The sequence below is a fragment of the Mustela lutreola genome, chromosome 6, assembly GCF_030435805.1.
Source record: "Mustela lutreola isolate mMusLut2 chromosome 6, mMusLut2.pri, whole genome shotgun sequence".
Classification (NCBI taxonomy): domain Eukaryota; kingdom Metazoa; phylum Chordata; class Mammalia; order Carnivora; family Mustelidae; genus Mustela; species Mustela lutreola.
This window is the reverse complement of record NC_081295.1, coordinates 41,748,944-41,770,977: the sequence shown is the minus strand read 5'-3', so window position 1 is coordinate 41,770,977 and position 22,034 is coordinate 41,748,944. Positions and strand designations below refer to the sequence as shown.

At 34.3% G+C, this 22,034-nt stretch overlaps 1 protein-coding gene across 1 annotated transcript in view; it reads right to left on the bottom strand.

Moving 5' to 3' along the window:
• The window catches only part of RNGTT (RNA guanylyltransferase and 5'-phosphatase), a 342,236-nt gene that overhangs the window by 59,348 nt on the left and 260,854 nt on the right, over positions 1 to 22,034 (bottom strand). Inside the window, exon 14 of the mRNA XM_059177113.1 lies at positions 4,992 to 5,058. Coding sequence (XP_059033096.1) covers positions 4,992 to 5,058 — 67 coding nt within the window. The remainder of the gene's footprint in view (positions 1 to 4,991; positions 5,059 to 22,034) is intronic.

Sequence of the window (22,034 nt, the reverse complement as noted above, 5' to 3'; positions counted from 1 at the left end):
TGCTGAATTAGGTGAACAAGAGAGAGAGTGAGGTCTATGAAGAAATCCTTGCCAACTTGTGTTCCAGGGATATTAAAAATAGAAGAAAGCAAATGTATCTGAATGCTTGTCACTACTTAAGAAATTAGAAAAGTTTAAGAGGGTCCACAAGTTAAGATCCTGATGGTGAACTTTTGAGAGCATTTTGATTGAAATTAAATTAGTGGAGGTATTTAAAGAGGTGCTAAAGCTACAGTAACTAAAATAAGATTTTTTTTTATTAAAAAATGTCAGTAATGTTACTAAACCTCCTCAGTAATAAATATTTTACATGTCTTATTCAGGCTCAGTCTATTCTGAAAAATCCTTGTTTTTCAAAGCATAAAAATACATGTCATGTATGCAGGTAGAAAGGAATTTAAACTCACACCCCTCAAGTGGAACAAGAGAAAACTTTTATAGCCAAGAAATAAATGTGAAGAAGAATCAGAGAACTAAACAAAAAACACAATACAAATTTCACAGGCCTGTCAGAAAACTTAACAAAAAGTTATAACAAAAAAGGATGAACTCAAACTGTCCTTTTTATTAATTACTTTGAAGGTTCATAATATCATTCCATTTGAGAAATGGAATCTAGGATTCAATCTTTAAGTACTATTACTATAAAAATTTTTGATAAAAGATTGAATGCTTTCCCTCTAAGATCATGAACAAGGCATGGATGGTCTGTTCTTAACATTTTTATTTAACTCTGTACTGCAGATTTTAGTCAATGTAGGGAAGCAAAAGAAAGCAATAAAAGGCATCCAGATCAGAAAGGAAGAGGGGAAAACTATCTTTATTAGCTGATGATGTAATCATTTCTATAGAAAATCCTATGAAATCTAAAAAAAAAAAAAAGAAAAAAATACTAGCACTAATAATTGAGTATAGTAAAATTGCAGGATTTAAAGTAAACACATAAAAACTGAATCTTTATATACTAGCAATGAACAATCAGAAACTGAAATAAAAAATACTTTTATATCTAGAAAAATGTTTCTATAGTCAGTGTCAAAGTAATTACTGCCTATGTTTCTCCTAAGACTTTTATGCCTTCAGGTATCATATTTAGGTCTTTAATCCACTTTGAGTTTTTTGGTGTCTCTTGAGTAAGAAAGTGGTCCAGTTTCATTACTCTGCAATGTAGCTGTCTAGGACCATCTGTTGAAGAGACTCTCTTTTCCCCACTGTATATTCTTGCTTCCTCTGTCATAGATTAACTGATCATATAAGCATGGGTTTATTTCTGGGCTCTCTATTCTGCTGCACTGATCTATGTGTCCACTTTTGTGCTAGTACTATCCTGTTTTGATTACTACAGATTTGTAGTATATCTTAAAATCTGAGATTGCGATACCTCCAGCTTTCTTCTTCTTTTTCTAGATTGCTTTGGCTATTTGGGGTCTTCTGTGATCCATACATTGCATACATAGTATTTTTGTTCTAGTTCTATGAAAAACGCTGTCAGTATTTTGATAGGGACTATACCAAAATAACAAGCTTATGCACAGCAAAGGAAATCATCAATAAAACAAAAAGACAACCTACTATATGGGAGAAAATAGTAGAAAATAATATATAAAATAAAGGGTTAATACCCCCAAATATATAAAGAACTTTTACAATACAAAAAAAAAAAAAAAAAAAAAATCCGATTAAAAAATGGGCAGGTGCCCTGAATAGACATTTTTCCGAATAAGACATACAAATGGCTAAAAGACACATGAAAAGATGCTCAACATCACTCATTATCAGGGAAAGGCAAATCAAAACTACAATGAGCTATCTATCACCTTACCCATCAGAATGACTAGACTCAAAACGATAAGAAATAACAACTGTTCATGGGGATGTAGAAAAAAGGGAACATTTTTGCACTGCTGGTGAAAATGTGAATTGATGTAGCCACAATGGAAAACAGTGTGAAGTTCCTCAAAAATTTAAAGACATTATTGCCATATGATCCAATAATGCCACTACCAGGTGTCTACCCAAAGAAAACAAAATACTCACTCAAAAGGATATATGCACTCCTATGTTTATTGCAGTATTATTTATAATAGCCAAGATATGAAAGGAACCTAAGTGCCCATCAACAGATGAATGGATAAAGAAAATGTGATACACACACACCCACATACACAAACTCTAATATTACTCAGCCATAAAATCAATGAGATCTTGCCATCTGCAACAACATGGGTGCACCTAGAGGGCATTATGCTAAGTGAAACAAGTCAGAGAAAGACAAATACCATATGATTTCATTCATATCTGGAATTTAAGAAACAAATGAATAAAAAAAGAAACGGGAGCCTGGGTGGCTCAGTGGGTTAAGCCTCTGCCTTCAGCTCAGGTCATGATCTCGGGCTCTTGCTTGGAAGGGAGCCTGCCTCCCCCCCTCTCTCTGCCTGCCTCTCTGCCTACCTGTGATTTCTGTCTGTCAAATAAATAAATAAAATCTTAAAAAAAAAAAAAGAAACAAACAAACAAACAAAAACCCAGACTCTTAAATCCAGAGAACTGGTGGTTGCCAGAGGGGAAGTGGGCTAGCAGAAGAACGAGTGAAACAGATAAAGGGGACTAAGAGTATATTTATTTTGATAAGCACTGAGTTATGTATAGCAAAGGTGAATCATTATATTGTACACCTGAAAGTAATATATTATTGTATGTTAATTATACTTCACTTCAAACTTTTCCCTGTATTTATTAATACAGAAATTACACAAAAGTCTTTATAAAAATGTTAAAAAATATTTTTATGACATCAAAAATATAAAATACCTATGGATAAATCTATTAAAAATGTACAAGGCCAATACACTGAGTCAAAATATTACTGAGAGCTATTAAAAATCTAAACAAATTGAAAAAATGTGGTCTTCATGAATTAAAATATTCAATATTATTAAATTCATTTCTCTTCAAATTGATCTATAGATTTAACATAATCCAAGTCAAAATTCCAGTGGCATTTTTAGAGAAATTGACAAGATGTTTCTAAAATGTGTGTGAAAATTAAAGGAATCTAATTAGCCAAAACAACTTCAAAAAAGAACAAAGTTTGAGGATTTATCTTATCTGTCTCCATGACTTATTATTAAGACACAATAATCAAGATATTGTGGTACTGGTGGAGGGATAGGCGCAGATAAATGGAAAAGAATAAAGAATCCAGAAATAGTTTCACATACATATAGTCACTGATTTTCAACAAAGATGCAAAGGCAATTCAAGGGTGGAAAGGATAGCTTTTAAAAAATGGTTTTAGTGCTTGCTTCAGCAACACATATACTAACAAGGACAACGTGCATTTAAAAAAATAAATTAAATAACAATAAAAATGGTTTTACAACAAGTAGATATCCATGTGCCAAAAAAGCAGGGAGCTCAGCATTCCTCTATATCTTGAATTTTGAATCATATTAAAAAATTAACTCATAAATATTAAACCAAAATATTAAATCTAAAACTAGAAAGATTCTACAATATGAAGGAGAAAAATCTCTGTGACTTTGGTTAGGCAAACATTTCTTAGATCAATACCAAAAGCATGAGGCATGAGGGAAAAACTAATAAACTAAACATCAGCATTAACAAGTTCTGCTCTTTGAGAACCCTGTTAAGACAAGGAAAAGAGAAGCCATTGCTGGGGGGAAAAAAGGTGCAAATCATGTATCTGATAAAGGACTTAACATCCAGAAGATATAAGAATGCTCACAACTCGAGTAAAAACATGAAAACTTAATTCAAAAAAAGGCAGGATTTGAACACACACCACTAGGGATGTACAGATGAAAAATAAGCACGTGAGACGATGCTCAACATTATTAGGCATAACAGAAATGCAAACTAAAACTGCAGTGAAATACCACTATGTACCCATAAGAATGACTAAACTTAAAAAAAAGATGGGCGATACCAGGATATGGAGGAACTAGCACTGTCACTATTTTGGGAAAATAGTTTGGTTGTATCTTAAAAAGTTAAACATACAACTGCAATTTAACCCAGCCATTGCCAATTTAGGTATTTACCCAAGAGAAACTAAAGGATATATCCCTGCAGAGACTTGTATACAAGTGTTCGTAGTAGCCGGAAAGCAGAAACAACCGAAATGTCCATCAACAGGTGAAAAGATAAAGAAGCTATGCTCTAACATAATGGAGTACTACTCAGCATTAAAAACAATGAATTATTGGTAAGTGCAACAACATGGATGAATCTCAAAATAATTATGCTGTATTAAAGAGGCTGAGAGAGGGAGAGGGAGAGAGAGAGACCGGGCAAATAGTGTATACTTTCATTTATATAAAATTCTAGAAAATGCAAATTAATCTATGATGACACAAATCAGATTAGTGGTCCCCTGGGGACTGGAAGTGTAAAAAGGGCAAGAGTGAGGAATTTCAAAGAGGCACAAGAAAACTTCTGGAAGTAATGAATATGTTTACCATGCTGATTGTAGTGATGGTTTCACAAGTCGAAGCATATCAAAATTTATCAAACTGTACACATTAAATAGTGCTTTGGTCAAATTCAACTCATTACTATGGGCAAGAATATTAAAATAATCAATTCTTGGGCACCTGGGTGGGTCAGTTGTTTAAGTGTCTGCCATCAGTTCAGGTCATGATCCCAGAGTCCTGGGATGGAGTCCTGCATCAGGCCCCCTGCTCAGCGGTGAGCTTGCTTCTCGCTTCTCCCTGTGTCTCTCCCGTGTTCTCTCTCTTGCTTGTTCTTGCTCTCTTTCAAATAAATAAAATCTTAAAACACTAAATAAATAAATTAAACAATCCTCTGAAAAACTGAATTACTTGTTCAAGAGAGATAATGCAAAATGAAATCAGTAATTCACATTCATAATATTTTTGATATATTGATGGTTATTTGCAGGTTTTTGATGGGTTCTGGACAAGTGAACTACATCTAAGAAAAATATACTGGAAAATGAACAATCGTACCTTGATTTGTGCAAAGGGTCTTTCATAACCTCCAACATAGAGCAGACCAACATTCTGAGGAAGTAACCTACAAAACAAAAACAAAGCATATTATTTTGAAAACATTCTTCCTTATATAAAAAGCTCATATAATCATCATAATTTGTATACCAAATAGATACTGTGAAAAAGCTATCTTTGCAGTTATTCTTGTCTTTTGCTCTATGAGATAGCTGAGAAATAATCCTTTTTTTAACTAATTTGGAAATAGGTTGTCACAGGAGGGTACTTCTCTTTTTTGTTTGTTTTTTTATTCAAGTATAATTAACATACAGTGTTACATTAGTTTCCGATATACAATGTAATGATTCAAGAAAAATTCTTATACTTTAGAAAATAGTAGTAAATGCTGAGAATGGAAACTTAGATGTAGAATAGTTTAACATATTAGTAATTCTGGCAAAATTACTAAATAGTATTCTGGGAAAAAACTAAAAGAAGTAATGCATGTATTTAAAAATCTGTAAGGATTAAATTCAAGAAACACTCATTGTACACCTATACTATGTACTGTAGGAGATAATACAAACCTAAATAACTCAGTCCCAAAAATATAAAGGAAAACCAGATACATAAATAAATAATGCTACCAAAAGGCGGTCTCTGATAAGGGCAATATACATGTATTTGCCACTGCAAAATAGTGGAATAAAAGGTACTTGCTATCAAGGGAGCTGGAAAAGTTCAAATAGGTGAGATCTGGTTCAGTCTTAAAGAGTGGGTAAGGCAAAGGGAGAAATTTAAACAAGTCGTGAAAATGTAGATCTGAGACAAAAAGTAGACAAGTATGGCTAGAGTGAGGGATAATTTAGTTGAAGATGAAAACCCAAAGGAAGTTTGGAATAAACTATGAAGAATGTCAAATGCCATATCTTTATTTTATAAGCAATATGAAGTCATATTTCTGTAAGATGTACTTAGTTCTTATAAAAAAATACACATGAAAATAAAAAGCAAACCATACAGAGCGTTAAAAAAATTAGTAAGTTACCTTCTAGGACTCCTCCTTCCCTTCCTATTTCCACTTAAAAGAGAGCTATCATTCCTGACTGCATTAAACAATGTGAATGAAACACCATCATTTGAACTGTGCTTGTGGAGCGTATAGTGGTACAGGGTATGAGAAGAACATAAACATTCTTATGATTATCTCATTTTCTTTTATCATAGATCTTTTCTCAATGGACACTAACTCCCTTCTTAACCTTAGTGTACATAAAGAATATGAAAAAACTTTGCCTATACTCCTTGCCTACAGGAACCAGGCCAAAACAAATCTCAGAGCTAGGTAATGAAAATTAATAGCATTTTACAGCAGGTAAAAAAATGATCTCAAGGATGACTGTATAATTCTATTGCATGAATCTGAAAATGAAACACTGAGTAGTATTTAAAGTGAACAGAAGACTATAAACTCAAAACAACCTTATGAAAATTTCTCAGGATACCATATTGGTCTAATCATAAAAAATCAGAACACAAGATTATCACAACCATCCGTTTAAATTTAGTTAGTGACTTCAAAAATTCTACTTCAGTAATTCCAGGATATGAATTTCTTCATATTTTAACTTCTCTGAAAACTGGATGCCTCTGATATTCTTTTTTTTTTTTTTTTAAGATTTTATGTATTTATTTGACAGAGAGAAATCACAAGTAGATGGAGAGGCAGGCAGAGAGAGAGAGGGAAGCAGGCTCCCTGCTGAGCAGAGAGCCCGATGCGATGCGGGACTCAATCCCAGGACCCTGAGATCATGACCTGAGCCGAAGGCAGCGGTTCAACCCACTGAGCCACCCAGGCGCCCCTGCCTCTCATATTCTATGGTATCTTATAATCACTGTTTCCATTGACTCAGTCTAGGAAGACTAAGAAAGCACACTCTCAAAGCACCTTACATTTTATGAAATAAGGTAGATAGACATTCAATCTCCCAGAAACATTCTTGGTCCTCGACATTCTTTAAAGGCTCATAAAGCATTAAAGGCTACTGAAAGAATGTTAATAGCTGATGAACACAATCTTGATCAAATCAAGTTAGCAAAAAGCTACTTAATTTTGAAATATAAGTGATACTTGCAGTACTTCATTTTAGCATGGTGTTGAAGGTCATAAACAGGACTAAAGGCATTTGTTCACCAAATATAAGTAGAAAGCATAGGCAATTTCTCTAAACCTCAACTGTGAAATGGAGAATTTCTTAACATATAAGAAATTAAATCTCACAAATCATTGCCAGTACCACAGTTTAATGTTAGTTATATATAGCAGTGGTAATTTATTTCCTATATAACAAATGTTCACAAAAACCTTAATAAACCCCCTTCAGAAGTAAGAATAGTCACTGTTCATACAAATAAAGATGCTAGAGAAAGAAGAGAATAAAAGCTGGCTGACATTTAAAAATCAATATGCTTCTAATTACTATGCCTATGCTTTTCAGGAAGCTCGCCAATATACCATTTAGTGTGCCCCTCTTTCTCCAACTTGCCTATCTAACAGCTACCTTTCCTTAAACAAGAAATTTCTTTAATATATCAATTATGTAGCATATACATGTTTCACTTTTCAAATACTGTTCTCTCTCATTCATATACCTATTATTACCACAGATTATATTACTACCATCAACTGAGTGGGTTTTAATATGTACTATAATCTAAATGCCTGCTATGCACAAAATAACACTCTGAAAACACTTTTTTTTTTTTTTTTAAGATTTTATTTATTTATTTTACAGAGAGAGAGAGAGATCACAAGTAAGCAGAGAGGCAGGCAGAGAGAGAGGAAGGGAAGCAGGCTCCCTGCTGAGCAGAGAGCCCGATGCGGGACTCGATCCCAGGACCCTGAGATCATGACCTGAGCCAAAGGCAGCAGCTTAACCCACTGAGCCACCCAGGCGCCCCTGAAAACACTTTTAAGATGGGACATTTCTTTAACCATTTTTACATTTCAAAAAATTATTTTACCAAATTGTATACATAATTGTTGTCAAATAATAGACCATTTTATGGTGACAGGGTGCTTGCATATAATAAAGCAATCACACATTTTAAATCCCCAGAGTAGGGCGTTAATTCAGCACTGATAAGTGAATTCATACGTATATGTTAAAATAGGAAACCTGACTCATTTAGTACTAGATAATTGCTTTGCCCTTAAGTTACATGAACATTAACATAACCTTTATACAAATGCTAGCAACTCCTAAAATATTTGCTTGTAACTAAATACTTCTGTGGTGTGGCTATCAAAGAGGGAAATAGCAGGGCACCTGGGTGGCTCAGTTGGTCAAACATCTGACTCTTGATCTCAGAGTCATGAATTCAATCCCCAGTTAGGCTCCAGGCTGAGGGCAGAGCCTACTTAAGGGGGAAGAAAAAAAAAAAAAAAAGAGGAAAGTAGCAATAAGACAGCAATCAGCAGTAAGAGAGAAATAGGCATATGGGCAGGAGAATCAGGGATGGACCTATTAAGAGTTTTTGAAAAGGTAAACACAGGTAAGACTAATGTTCATTTTGCTTCAAATTCCCAAATACAATATTAACAAATACCTATCCTGGAAAGAATGCAATAAAGTTATTTTCAGAAAAGTTTCTCACATAAAGGAAAAAAAAACTTGTCAGGTAATAAAATGAACATTATTTAAAAGGACCTCATTCACTATAATCTAATGATATATCAGATATTTTAAAAAGTTTTAAAAGGAAACTGAGTCTATAATTGCTTCAAATCAAAAATTTAAAAAAATAAAAATAAGCTAAATAACTCAAAATTAACTACTCTGTCTATAACCCATAATTACAACACTTGTTAATAGATACGTCTTTCAACTGCAATAAAATATCCTGCGCGGGGAGCACAGCTTGTTTGTTTGTTTATTTGTTTTTAAGACAGAAAGCATGAACATCCAAGAAGAGCAGTGGTTGGGGGGGGGGGCAGAGGGAGAGGGAGAGAAAGGATCTTAAGCAGGCTTCAAGCCCAGTACAGATCCTGACCTGAGTCGGAGTCAAGAGTCAGTTGCTTAACAGACTTTGCTACCCAGGTGCCCCAAAATTTACAGTATCTTTAAAGCTAATTTACATAAAATCCTACTTCTCAGAGAAACTGCATCTGATATATCAACTACTAGAGAAAATGAGAATGCAAATACAAGAATTCAGTTAGAATTCAAGAACATAAAAATTACCAGAAAATCTCCATGTTTAAAATGATAGAAATACATCAATAAATAACTTCTAGGACAGAAAAGACATCCCAAAGGAAAGTATCAAATATTTTTAACTAGATAACAAAATAACAATATATCAAAACTTGTAAGATATAGCTAAATCCAACTTAGATAAAAACTTATAACCTAAACCGTATATGTCAAAAAAAAAAAAAATGCTGAAAATCAGTGAGTTAGCAACCACCTCAAGAAATTAGAAAAACACCACTAAATTAAACCCAAAGAAAAAAGAACAAAATAAGTTGAAATTCATGAATAGAAAATATACACTAGATAGGACTGAAAGATTAAAAATGGTTTCTTCTAAAAGAATAATTAAATTGATAAATCCTTAATGAGACTGACAAATAAAAGATAAAGCACAAACAGTATCAGGAATAACACAGAGAACACAGCCTACATATACTAAAAAACAAGAGGATATCATAAACCCCCTTACACCAACAAGTTTGAAAACTGAGAATAGAAAAACTTCCAGAAAAATACAGTGAAATAAAACTGACCTAAGAAAAAAAGCAGAGTATCTTACTTGTCCTACTGTAAACATTTTTAACGATCTCCCCAAAGAAAGCAAAAGGTCTAGATGGATTCTTCAGCAAATTCTACCAAACATTTAAGAGAAAATTAATTGTAATCATATACAAATTTTTCCAGAAAATAGAAGGAATATTTATATTTTAACTAGTCAGCATAACTCTGACACTCAGATATGAAAAAGCAATGTTGATCAAGAAAGATAGAAAAGACAAGCAAGAGACCAGGGGAAAATGTTTGCAAGAGGACTTTTACCCAAAATATTAAAGAACTTTTTAAATCTCAACAATAAGAAAACAAGCAACCTAATTAAAAAATGGCCAAAGACCTAAACAGACATCTCGCTAAGGATATATATGGCAAGTAAGCATAAAAAAAGATGCTCAACATCACAAGTCACTAGGGAAATGAATATTCAAATGAGATACCACTATACACCTATCAGAATGACCAAATCCAAAACACTGATACCAAAGAATGTGGAGCAACAAGAACTGTCATTCATCACTGGTAGAAAGATAAAATGTAGAAGAACAGTTTGGCAGTTTTTTATAAAACTAAACATATTCTTACCATATGATCCAGCATCACACTCCTTGGTATTTACCCAAATGAGTGAAAAACTTATGTCTACCTAAAAACCTAAGAGCTAGGTAATAATAACAGAAGAAACTATGTGCTCAAAGAGAGGGAATATATGGGAACTCTCTATTTTATGGCCAAATATCTGGAAACCTAAAACAGTTCTAAAAAAAAAAAAAAAGTTTATTTTCTTTAAAAAATGCAATGTTGATGGTACAAAAAAGGAACTGTATAGGTCAACTTCTCTCATGAACAAAAATGCAAAAAGGAGGAAGTGAGGAAAGGAAGCCCTAAATAAATGAAATGAGAGAATGTATCATGTTCATGGATAGGAAATCTCAATGATGAATATACTTAATGCAATGTTAATAATCCTGACAGAATCTGAGAAACTTAATAAGCTCATTATAAAATATACATGGGAAAGTAAAAGAACAAAAATATCAAAGATTCTCTCCTAAAGAAGAACATAGTGAGGAGACTGAGTCCATTAGCTACCACAACTTCTTCCTATTCTTACAAAGCTACAGCATTAAAGAAAATGTGGTATTAGCATGGGACAGGCAAAAACACCATGGGATATAACAGAGAATCTAGAAACAGACCTACACATAAACAAACACTTGATTTACTAAAGGTGGCACTGCGGGATGGTGGGAAAAAACCTTCCATGTGTTAGAAGGGAAACAAACCTGAGTAAATTCCTCTTAAATTTTAATGTCACAAAAAAATATTGGTAAATCATATTATATAAAATTTTCAACAAACCATCAGGGCAAAAATAGTATAAATAAAGTCAAAAGATACCTGACAAATTATGAGAAAACATTTACATTTGCAGTATACACTACAGAGAAGAAACCAATAATTCTATTATTAAAAAACTCAAAAACTATAAGGGAAAAGGGCCAAAAACCTGTTGGAACAATGAGAACAAGACATAAAAAGGCAATACACACACACACACACACACACACACACACACACACACACACGTACACAAGTACACATGCCAAAATAAAAGGGGGGGGACATTAAGAATATACAAAAATATTCCAACTTACTAGTAATTAGAGAAATACATCTTAAAATAGCATTGAGATACCATTTTCCAACCTATCAGACTGGCAAAAATTAAAACATATGGAGAATGTATTCTGTTGGCTAGCCTGGGGGAAACAAAAGTTCTCAGATACTGTTGAAAAAGCAAACTAGGACAGTGGTCATGGAGGGAAACTTGACAATATCTAACAAAACCACATATGCACTTAGCTTTTGACCTAATAATCTCTCTTCTAACAATATGCCTTGAAAATACACCTCCAAAAATGCAGAAATACACATGTACAAGGCTATTCACTGCACACTATTGGTATGCAAAATACTGGAACAACCTAAGTACACAGCAGAGTAGGTAAATAAGTTACAGTAAATCCACACAATGGAGAAACATGTACTATAAAAAATAATGAGGAAGATCTCTAATTACTGATAGGAAGAAATTTCTAAGATATGCTTACTGTTAAGTAAAAAAGGATATACAGTATGTTACTCTTTTTGTTTTAAGACTTTAAAGACTTTTAAGAGAGAAAGTGTGCAAGTGGGGAGAGGGGCAAAGGGAGAGAAAAAGGGAAAGAAGCAGACTACACAGAGCACAGAGCCTGACATGGGGCTGGATCTCAGGATTCTGAGATCAAGACCTGAGTTGAAATCAAGAACTGGAGGGCACCTGGGTGGCTCAGTGGGTTAAGCTGCTGTCTTCGGCTCAGGTCATGATCTCAGGTCCTGGGATCAAGTCCTGCATCGGGCTCTCTGCTCAGCAGGGAGCCTGCTTCCTCCTCTCTCTCTGCCTGCCTTTCTGCCTACTTGTGATCTCTGTCAAATAAATAAATAAAATCTTAAAAAAAAAAAAAAGAAATCAAGAACTGGACAATTAACTAACTGAGCCACCCAGGTGCCCCTATAGTATGTTATTCTTAATGTAAAAAAAGAAAAAATATTAGAAAATATTCATGTAACTGTTCATTTGTGAAAAAAGATTTCAGGAAAGCTAAAATAGAAACTTTAAAGGTTGTCTTCATGTAGGGGGTAGGTATTATAGTGAATGAAGGACAATTTTATGAGAATACCTTTTTGTAAAGTCATGACTAATATATTTTTTAAAGATTTATTTATTTATTTATTTATTTGAGAGAGGGAGAGAGAGCATGAGCAGGGGGAGGGATAGAGGGAGAAACAGACTTCCTGCTGAGCAGGGAGCCCGATATAGGGGCTCAATTCCAGGATTCTGGGATCATGACCTGAGCTGAAGGCAGATGCTTAATAGACTGAGCCACCGAGGTGCCCCAAGTCATGACTATTATAACCATGATAATGTTTCATATACCACATAAATAAACAAATACATAAACAAATATGTAAATAATCAAAATCAACCAAAATGTTGAGGGAAACCAAAACAGAATAAAAACAACTGTATTACAAATAAATAACATCCCACGTTAAGGGGGATGGGAATGAAAAAGATTTTTAAAGTAAGTTTAGAAAGAGTATTTTTTTTTTAAAGATTTTATTTATTTATTTGACAGAGAGAGATCACAAGTAGGCAGAGAGGCAGGCAGAGAGTGAGAGAGGGAAGCAGGCTCCCCGCTGAGCAGAGAGCCCGATGCGGGACTCGATCTCAGGACCCTGAGATCATGACCCGAGCCGAAGGCAGCGGCTTAACCCACTGAGCCACCCAGGTGCCCCTAGAAAGAGTATTTTGACTATATTCCACTGTACACAAATATAGCCCTTGAGCTAGTAAACTTGTTTCTCATAGGCATGTGGGTTAGTAATTCTAAATATGTTATATGTATACTAGAATTTAACAAACAAGTAAATACATCATGTATAAAGAGATGCAGGTTTCTCACTGTACAAAGAGTTACACATAAGCAAAGGGGAAAAGCTAGAATTGACATTATGATGCTGGATTAGAGTCAGAAGTATTAGCAGGAATTTATAGCTTTTAATATATTCACAGATGGATAAAGAAATAAATATAAATGTGTGTGTAGGTGCATGTTAGTATATGATACATTCCTAGTTCTGACAACAGAGAGGGCCTATAATGACACTAAGCAGCAATGACTAGACTGAGGATCTAGATTTTTTCCTACCATTCACCACACACACATACACACACACACACACACACACTGCACACTACACACTACACACTACCCACACAGTGGAGTCCTTGGAGAAATGGCTGACTCCTGGACTGCAGGAGGGAAACTACAAGAAGAACCTGGAACATCTATGGAACGAGAAAGTAAAGAAATGCTGAAAAATAATGAGAGACTGTCAAAAAGACACAGAAGCCAAACTGAAGAAGTTCTTAACGACCAAAGCCAAAACAGCAACATAAAATGAGAGTCCTGGATTATAATCCATAGAGTAAAATACTCTTAAATCCTTACTGATATAAACAAACATATGAGGAAGGGGGGACAGTTCTTCTTTATAGTAAAATTCCCACTGACAGACTAAAAAAGAATGAGGGAAATGGAAATTCACCATTATTTGGAATATTCACCAAATCAAAAATGAAAAACACCACAGTGATGATTTTTGTAGGCAAAAGCCAATGAAAGGATGTTAGAACTCGAAGATGAAAATTTAATGAGAAACCTGATATTTGAATAGTCTCAAAGCTTCCCCTCCAGAAAACACTTATTAATTACAAAGAAAATATAGCAACTTTAGTGAAACCTAACCAAGTAATCAAATCTGACATCACAGTAGTAAGATTTATCAACGTGCCCTCCCCTTACCCAACACCATAAAACACACTGAGAAAGACAAAATACCACTTTCATGGTGTTCCTGCCAAAAGTACAGAAAAAGATCAAACTAAGGGACAACACTTGACCAATATTTTCCAAAAAGTGTCAAGATCATGAAAAACAAAAATGAGATATTATCACAGATTTGATTAAAGAGACATGAAAACTAAACACAATGTGGAATCCTGGATGAGAAAAAGAATATTAGTGAGGAAACTGACAAAATTATATTAAGGAATGTAGTTAAGTTCATTGTGTTGTACTAACATTTATTTCCTGATGTTGACAATAGGGGAAAACAATGTGAGAGATATACAGGAATACTCTGCACTATTTTTGGAACTTTCCTATATGTCTAAAATCATTTTAAAATAAAAAAACCTTAAAAACATGCCATGAGACAACATTGATGGACCTGGAGGGTACTACACTAAATGAGTTAGAGAGAGAATGATTTGATTCACATGACTTCATTTATATGTGGAATCTAAATGGGTGATGGGGTATTAAGGAGGGCACTAGTTATTCTAGTGAGCGCCAGTGTTATATGTAAAGGATGAGTCTCTAAGTTCTACTTCTGAAGCCGATACTACAATATGTTAACTAACTGGAATTTTCTTTTTTTAAAGATTTTATTTATTTATTTGACAGAGATTACAAGTAGACAGAGAGGCAGGGAAGCAGGCTCCCTGCTGAGCAGAGAGCCCGATGCAGGGCTTGAGCCGAAGGCAGAGGCTTTAACCCACTGAGCCACCCAGGTGCCCCAACTAACTGGAATTTAAATAAAAACTTGAAACAACAAATTTAATTAAAATAAAATTTAAAAACAAACAAAACAGATTCTTAAATACAGAAAGCAAACTGATCGTTGCCACAAGGGAGTCACGTAGGGGAATGGACAACATAATTGAAGGAGATTTAGAGGTATAAACTTCCAGTTACAAATAAGTCATAGAGATGAAAAGTACAGCATAGGGAATATAGTCATTAATAATGTAATATTGTTGTATGGTGATTACACTTACTGTGGTGAGCACTGAGTAATATGTAGAATTGTTTAATCAGTATGTTGTATACCTGAAATTAATATAACATTGTCCACTATAGTTGAAAGAAAGAAAGAAAGAAAGAAAGAAAGCCCCCCATACCACACCCAAAAGTTAACTCAAAATAGATTGAAGAACTGAATGTAAGACCTGGAACAATTAAACTCCCAGAAGAAAATATAAAAGCCCCTTGGCATCAGTCTTAGCAATGATTTTTTTTTTTTTCGAGATTTTGTTTATTTATTTGACAGAGACTCACAAGTAGGCAGAGAGACAGGCAGAGAGAGAGAGAAGGGGGAGCAGGGTCCCACTGAGCAGAGAGCCTGATGCAGGGCTCGATCCCAGGACCCTGGGATCATGACCTGAGCTGAAGGCAGAGGCTCTAACCCACTGAGCCACCCAGGCACCCCTTAGCAATGATTTTTTGACACCAAAAGCAAAGGCAACAAAAGAAAAAATAAACAAGTGGAACTACATCAAATTGAAAAGCTTCTGCACAGCAAAGGGAACAATAAACAAAATGAAAAGAGAACCTACAGAACAGGAGAAAATAATTTGCAAATTAAATGTCTGATAAGTGGTTAATAACCAAAATATAAATAAAGAACTCCTAACAATTCAAAAGCCACACAAATCCAATTAAAATAGGAGCAGAGGAACTAAAAGACATACAGACAGCCAACAGGTACAAGGAAAGGTGCTCAACATCACTATCAGGAAAATGAAATCAAAACCACAATGAGATATTACCTTACATCTGTTAGAATGGCTATTATTAAAAAACAAAAACCAAACCTAAAACAAGAGATAACAAATGATGCGGAGAATGCAAAGAAAAGAGAACCCTTGTATACTATTGGTGGGAATGTAAATTAGTACAGCCATTATGGAAAACAGCATGGCAGTTCCTCAAAATATGAAAAGTAGAACTACTGGAAGATCCAGCAATTCTACTTCTGGGTATATATCTGAAAGAAATGAAATCTATTTATTTACAATAGTCAAGATAACAACCTAAGTGCCCATCAGTGGATGAATGGATAAAGAAAATGTGTCATACATACAAAATGGAGTATTAGTCAACCATTACAAAAAGAAATCCAGTCAACTGCTACAACACAAACCTCAAGGACATTATGCTAAATGAAGTAAGTCATCCAGAGAAGACAAATACTATATGATCTCACTTATACGTAGAATCTAAAAAAAAAAAAAAAAAAACAAAAAAAAACCCCAAACTCATAGAAACGGAGAACAGAGAGAGTCACTACCAGAGATAGGAGTTGGGGGAAATGGATGAGGGTAGCTAAAGTTACAAACTTCCAGTTATAAGATAAGTAAGTTCTGCAGATGTGATTTACAGCACTGGGATGATAGTTAATAATACTGTATTGTGTATATTTGAAATTTGCTAAAATAATAGATCTACAAGTCCTTATCACAAGAAAGAAAATTTTGTAACTATGTGATGTGCTGGCTATTAACTGAATTTAATTGTAGTGATCACCTCACAAAATATACACATCTCAAATCATTATGCTGTACACCTTTAATACAATGTTATATGTCAATAATATCTCAAAACTAGGAAGAGGAGAAATGCTAACTTAAAAAAACAAAGAGACATGAAAGACTTAAAAAAAACAAAGAGACTGAAAGAAGCCACTGAAAAGAAGAAATTTCTAACACACATATCGTAAATTGAACATACACTCTAGGACACAGCAATTCCAATTTAAGTATATACACATCAGACATATATATGTGCATGTGTACCTAAATACACATACAAGTATGTTTGACTATTATAGGTAATGAACCCAAACTGCCATCTATGTAAGTGCCTTTATATAATATGATGTTTCATAGGGAGAGAGAGCAATGAAAAAGAATGAATTTGTGCACAGCATGGATAAATTTCAAAATCATGACACTGAGTAAAAGAAGCCAAACCTAAAAGAACATAAGGTTGCATTTATGTAAGGCTCAAAAACAGGCAAAACCTTGGGGTGCCTGGGTGGCTCAGTGGGTTAAGCCGCTGCCTTTGGCTCAGGTCATGATCTCAGGGTCCTGGGATGGAGTCCTGCATCGGGCTCTCTGCTCAGCAGGGAGCCTGCTTCCCTCTCTCTCTGCCTGCTTCTCTGTCTACTTGTGGTCTCTCTCTGTCAAATAAATAAATAAAATCTTAAAAAAAAAAAAAAAGTTAAAAAACAGGCAAAACCAAACCGTGTGGTTTAGAGATTCATACTTAAGTAATAAAATTATACAGAAGAGCAAGGGAGTAAATCTGGAAAGTGGTTATCTTTGGTGGGAGGGAAAGGTTTGTGAATGAGAAAGAGCATGCTGAAGGCATCTAGTTTGCCAGAAAATATTTTCTTTCTTGTCCTGGGTAGTGGTTAAGTGTATATTGGTTACAAAAAATTTCATAAAAACTATACATTTATTTGTTTTATGTACTTTTCTGTATATGGTCTTAATAGAAAAAGCAAAAAGGAAAAAAAACCAAAATAATCAGTAAGAGAATGACTCCTAAATGAGGGGTACAGTATTAATTCATAAATTAACATATTTTAATATTTCTGTATAAATAGATGAGTATTTTAAGAGATGAGCTCCTAGGGGTGCCTGGGTGGCTCAGTGGGTTAAAGCCTCTGCCTTTAGGTCATGGTCATGATCCCAGGGCCCTGGGATCGAGTCCCACACTTCGGGCTTTCTGCTCCGTGGGGAGCCTGCTTCCTCCTCTCTCTCTCTCCTGCCTCTCTGCCTACATGAGATCTGTGTCTGTCAAATAAATAAATAAATAATCTTTAAAAAAAGAGAGAGAGAGAGAGAGACGAGCTCCTAGAGAATCCAAGTCACTTATCCCTTCCTTCAGACTGGAGCTATATATTCTATGGCATAAATATAATTTGAAAACAGAACTTACATACCTGGGCATAATGGTATTTTAAAATTGAAGAAAATAAATACTACTGATAAAAAATATTTAGACAAATTTTCCACTCCCAGCCAAGACAGAGTCAGGAGAACTGGACTAGGTGCTACTCCCGCTAAACAACTGAATACACAATGTTACACAATGTTTTTCAGAAGTTGGACAAGAAACAGCACAGGTCAGTGGTATCTGAAAGAAGGAAAACAAACCAAATCATTCCCACCTCTGCCCTGGCTTACTACCTGGAGTTTTCATTACCGCAGGGCAAAAGAGGGAAAATCCAGGCCTATAAAGCCCGAAGTATTTACTATGTGGTTCTTTAGACAAAGAAACTGTCAACTCCTAAAAAAATAAAAGTAATGTCCACAGAAAGACTTGTATTCAACTTTCATAGGAGCTTTGTTCCTAATAGCCAAAAACTAGAATCATTTCAAATGCCCATCAATAGATGAATGGATAAATTGTGATGTATCTATTACTAAAACACTACTCAGCAATAAAAGAAATGGTCTATTGATATATGTTAACAACACGGATGAATTCTTTAATATTGAAAGGTATGGAGAACACATGTTATATGCTTCCATTTGTATAATTTTAGAATATAAATTCTCAACAGCAAGCAGATCAGTGGTTGCCAAGGAAGGGTTTGAGAGGGAAGAGATTAGAAAGAACAGGAGGGAATTCTAGAGAGTGTTGGAAATGTTCATCATTTTATCCTGGGAGTGATGATTTCACACATAAAAACCAATCAAATCGCACACTTTAACTGTGTGCAGTTTATTGTATCAATTACTTCTTGATAGAGCTGTAAAAAATATACAAACTTCACCTTCCAAATTTTATTAAATATATTTAAAAAATAAAGTCTACAACAGTTTGCAGTCCATATATCAAACCGAGCATACAAATAATTCTTAATTGATCCACCAGATCATTCTAAATGAATAGATTTGTTACTTAAAGAACTGCTTGTGTGAACATGAAGCAGAATAGTTTGAAAGTAGATTTTAACAGGGAAATCATTACAAACATACAGCTTCCTGCCTAATTTGTTATCTAATGATCCTAAATATTATTCTGTGACTTACTTCTATCTACAAACCAAGAGATGGGAGAATGACGTATGCAGGAATTAACCTCAAATTAAACATCTGAAATCATCTGAATCATCATCGTATCCATACATGTTCATCACTTTGACAATGACACCATGACAGATATTGTGTAAAGCATATTTGTTAAAAGGTTAAATGGAATAAAATCTTCATTTCGTGTACTGGCTAATTCTAAATCGTGTATTTTTTTTCCTTCTGTTTTTGTTGTATTAGCTTCCCCTGTATACTTTGGACAAGAATTTGACCATGAAGTCCTTGTTTTCCCTTGGGAAAATGTAGGAACATTATGTTAAGCAGCCATTTCTGCAGGAAAAGAAGTACAAAAGATGCTCTGGAGAGTAGAAACAGAGAAATTTAAGCTGAGAGGATATAATTCACAATTCAATTTTTTCAGTCTAAATTATAGCATCATGTCACATGTTAACATCTATTTCAATAATAGCTATGATCAATCAAAGAGAAAAATGTTGTTGTTTTTTTAAATCACAGACCCCAAAATGACTGAGATTGTTATATTCTACATTGAAAAGAATTACTGCAAATCTGAATTTCAGCTTCATTGAGCTCGTTACAAAATGCTGGCTGAGACATGAACTATAACGAAAAATACAGAGAACTGCCTAAGTATTTCATTGATAGAATACATATTAAGTTGGTCTTCTCTCTGCTATTAAGTTTAATCTGAATATTCCCTTAGTAAATATGATATATTTTATATATTAAAACATGGATTATAATAGGCACACAATTATTGTTTTTTTCATTGCTAGCCATGTACTAGCAATCTTTATTATTATTATTAAAGTAATTAATTTTATCTTTTTCATGAATTAATCAGCCTATTTTGAGTTAGCTCAATAGATAGTTCCTCCTTAATTCATCAGTATGTTTTTGGTTCATACAGAGTAACTACTGACTGGTAGTAGTTTGTAGACCCCCTGAAGGAATTTATTACCAGTTGAACAGCTTGTGTAAAAGAATCTGAACTATCACAGTTCATTTTACCTTTTATTTTGATATCTATTCCAAACAGATATAATGATATAATACTAAAAGTCTTTAAAAATTACTTCCAAATGTAAAAGTGACTGTCTAGTATGCTGAATTGCATGTCAATTATTTTGCTTACAAGTGACAATATTTATCCTTGAAATATCTTTGATCAACTAACAATTAAAAGCTAACATAATGTGTGAGATAGTTCAACCTCAATAATGTAACAACTATAATCAAGTATTCAAGACAAAGTTCCAGAATCTCATGTGCCGATAACAGAAAATCATGAAATGTCCCTAAGAAAGACATTTTCACTGGGTACTGCCATCAATGTTATAAAGCATGGTAATTCTAACATTCTGTAAAACATTAATATAGGGCCACCTGGGTGGCTCAGTCAGTTAAAACGCCTGACTCTTGATCTCAACTCGTGTCTTGATCTCAGGGTCATGAATTCAAGCCCCACATTGTGCTCCATGCTGAGGGTGGAGCCTACTTAAAAAACAAATAAGAAAAAAACATGTTAATATAAATTAAATGCTACCTACCTGACTAGGACCACATTTTGTAAATGACTTATAGACCTTCATATCCTTATGGCTAGGCTAATTTGACTATTCCTGAAAAATGAGATGGCGGCTATTTAATAATCACAATATTTTTCCATTCATTTTTCCCATTCTATTAAGTGATTGCTGTGAATTCTTGGAAGCAGGTTATGGTTATTACAACTTTAGAATATGCTCAGCAAAAACATGATAGACAGTCATATCATGTTATCTTCTTCTCAAACTAACCAGGCTTTCAGAATGACTTAAATGGTATGGTAGATGCATTTTAAAAAAACCCATTTCTTTGTGCATCAATGTTCATGGCAGCATTATTCACAATAGCCAAAAAAGGTAGGAACAATCCATATGCCCATCAAAAATTGATAAACAAAATGTGGTACATACATACCATGGAATTATTATCTGGCCTTAAAAAAGAAATGAAGGGGCGCCTGGGTGGCTCAGTGGGCTAAAGCCTCTGCTTTCGGCTCAGGTCATGATCCCAGGGTCCTGGGATCGAGTCCCACATCAGGCTCTCTGCTCAGCAGGGAGCCTGCTTCCCTCTATCTCTCTCTCTCTGCCTGCCTCTCCGTCTACTTGTGATCTTCTCTGTCAAATAAATAAATAAAATCTTTAAAATATATATATATAAATCTGCCAAAATTTATATGCTACATACATGTCTGCATGTATGAAAGAGGGAGAAAAAGAGAGGCAGATGGTCAGAAGGGAAGAAAGATACTGCCATAATTACCAAAAATGAGTTATGTGGATGCTAGAAAAGTATATACTAACACAGAAAACCTGACTTTTCGAGCTCTATTACAGCCTGAATGATATAGTTTAGGATCACCTAACCCTCTTTCTTTGATCACATAGTTACAAAGCGATCTTCTGATGACTAATTAAATTTCCCAAGTAGTTAGATCGGAAATGAGATACTGTAAACAGCAGGCCTAAGGATGTATGCACAGTTGACCCCTGAACAACACGGGTGTGAACTGGATGGATCCACTGACATGCCAATTTTTTCTGATAAATACAGTAATGAATTTTCTCTTTCTTACGATTTTCTTAGTAACATTTTCTTTCTTCTGGCTTACTTTATTGTAATAACCCAGTACATACAAAATATGTATCAGTCAGCTGTTTATGTTATCAGTAAGGCTTCCAGGCAACAGTA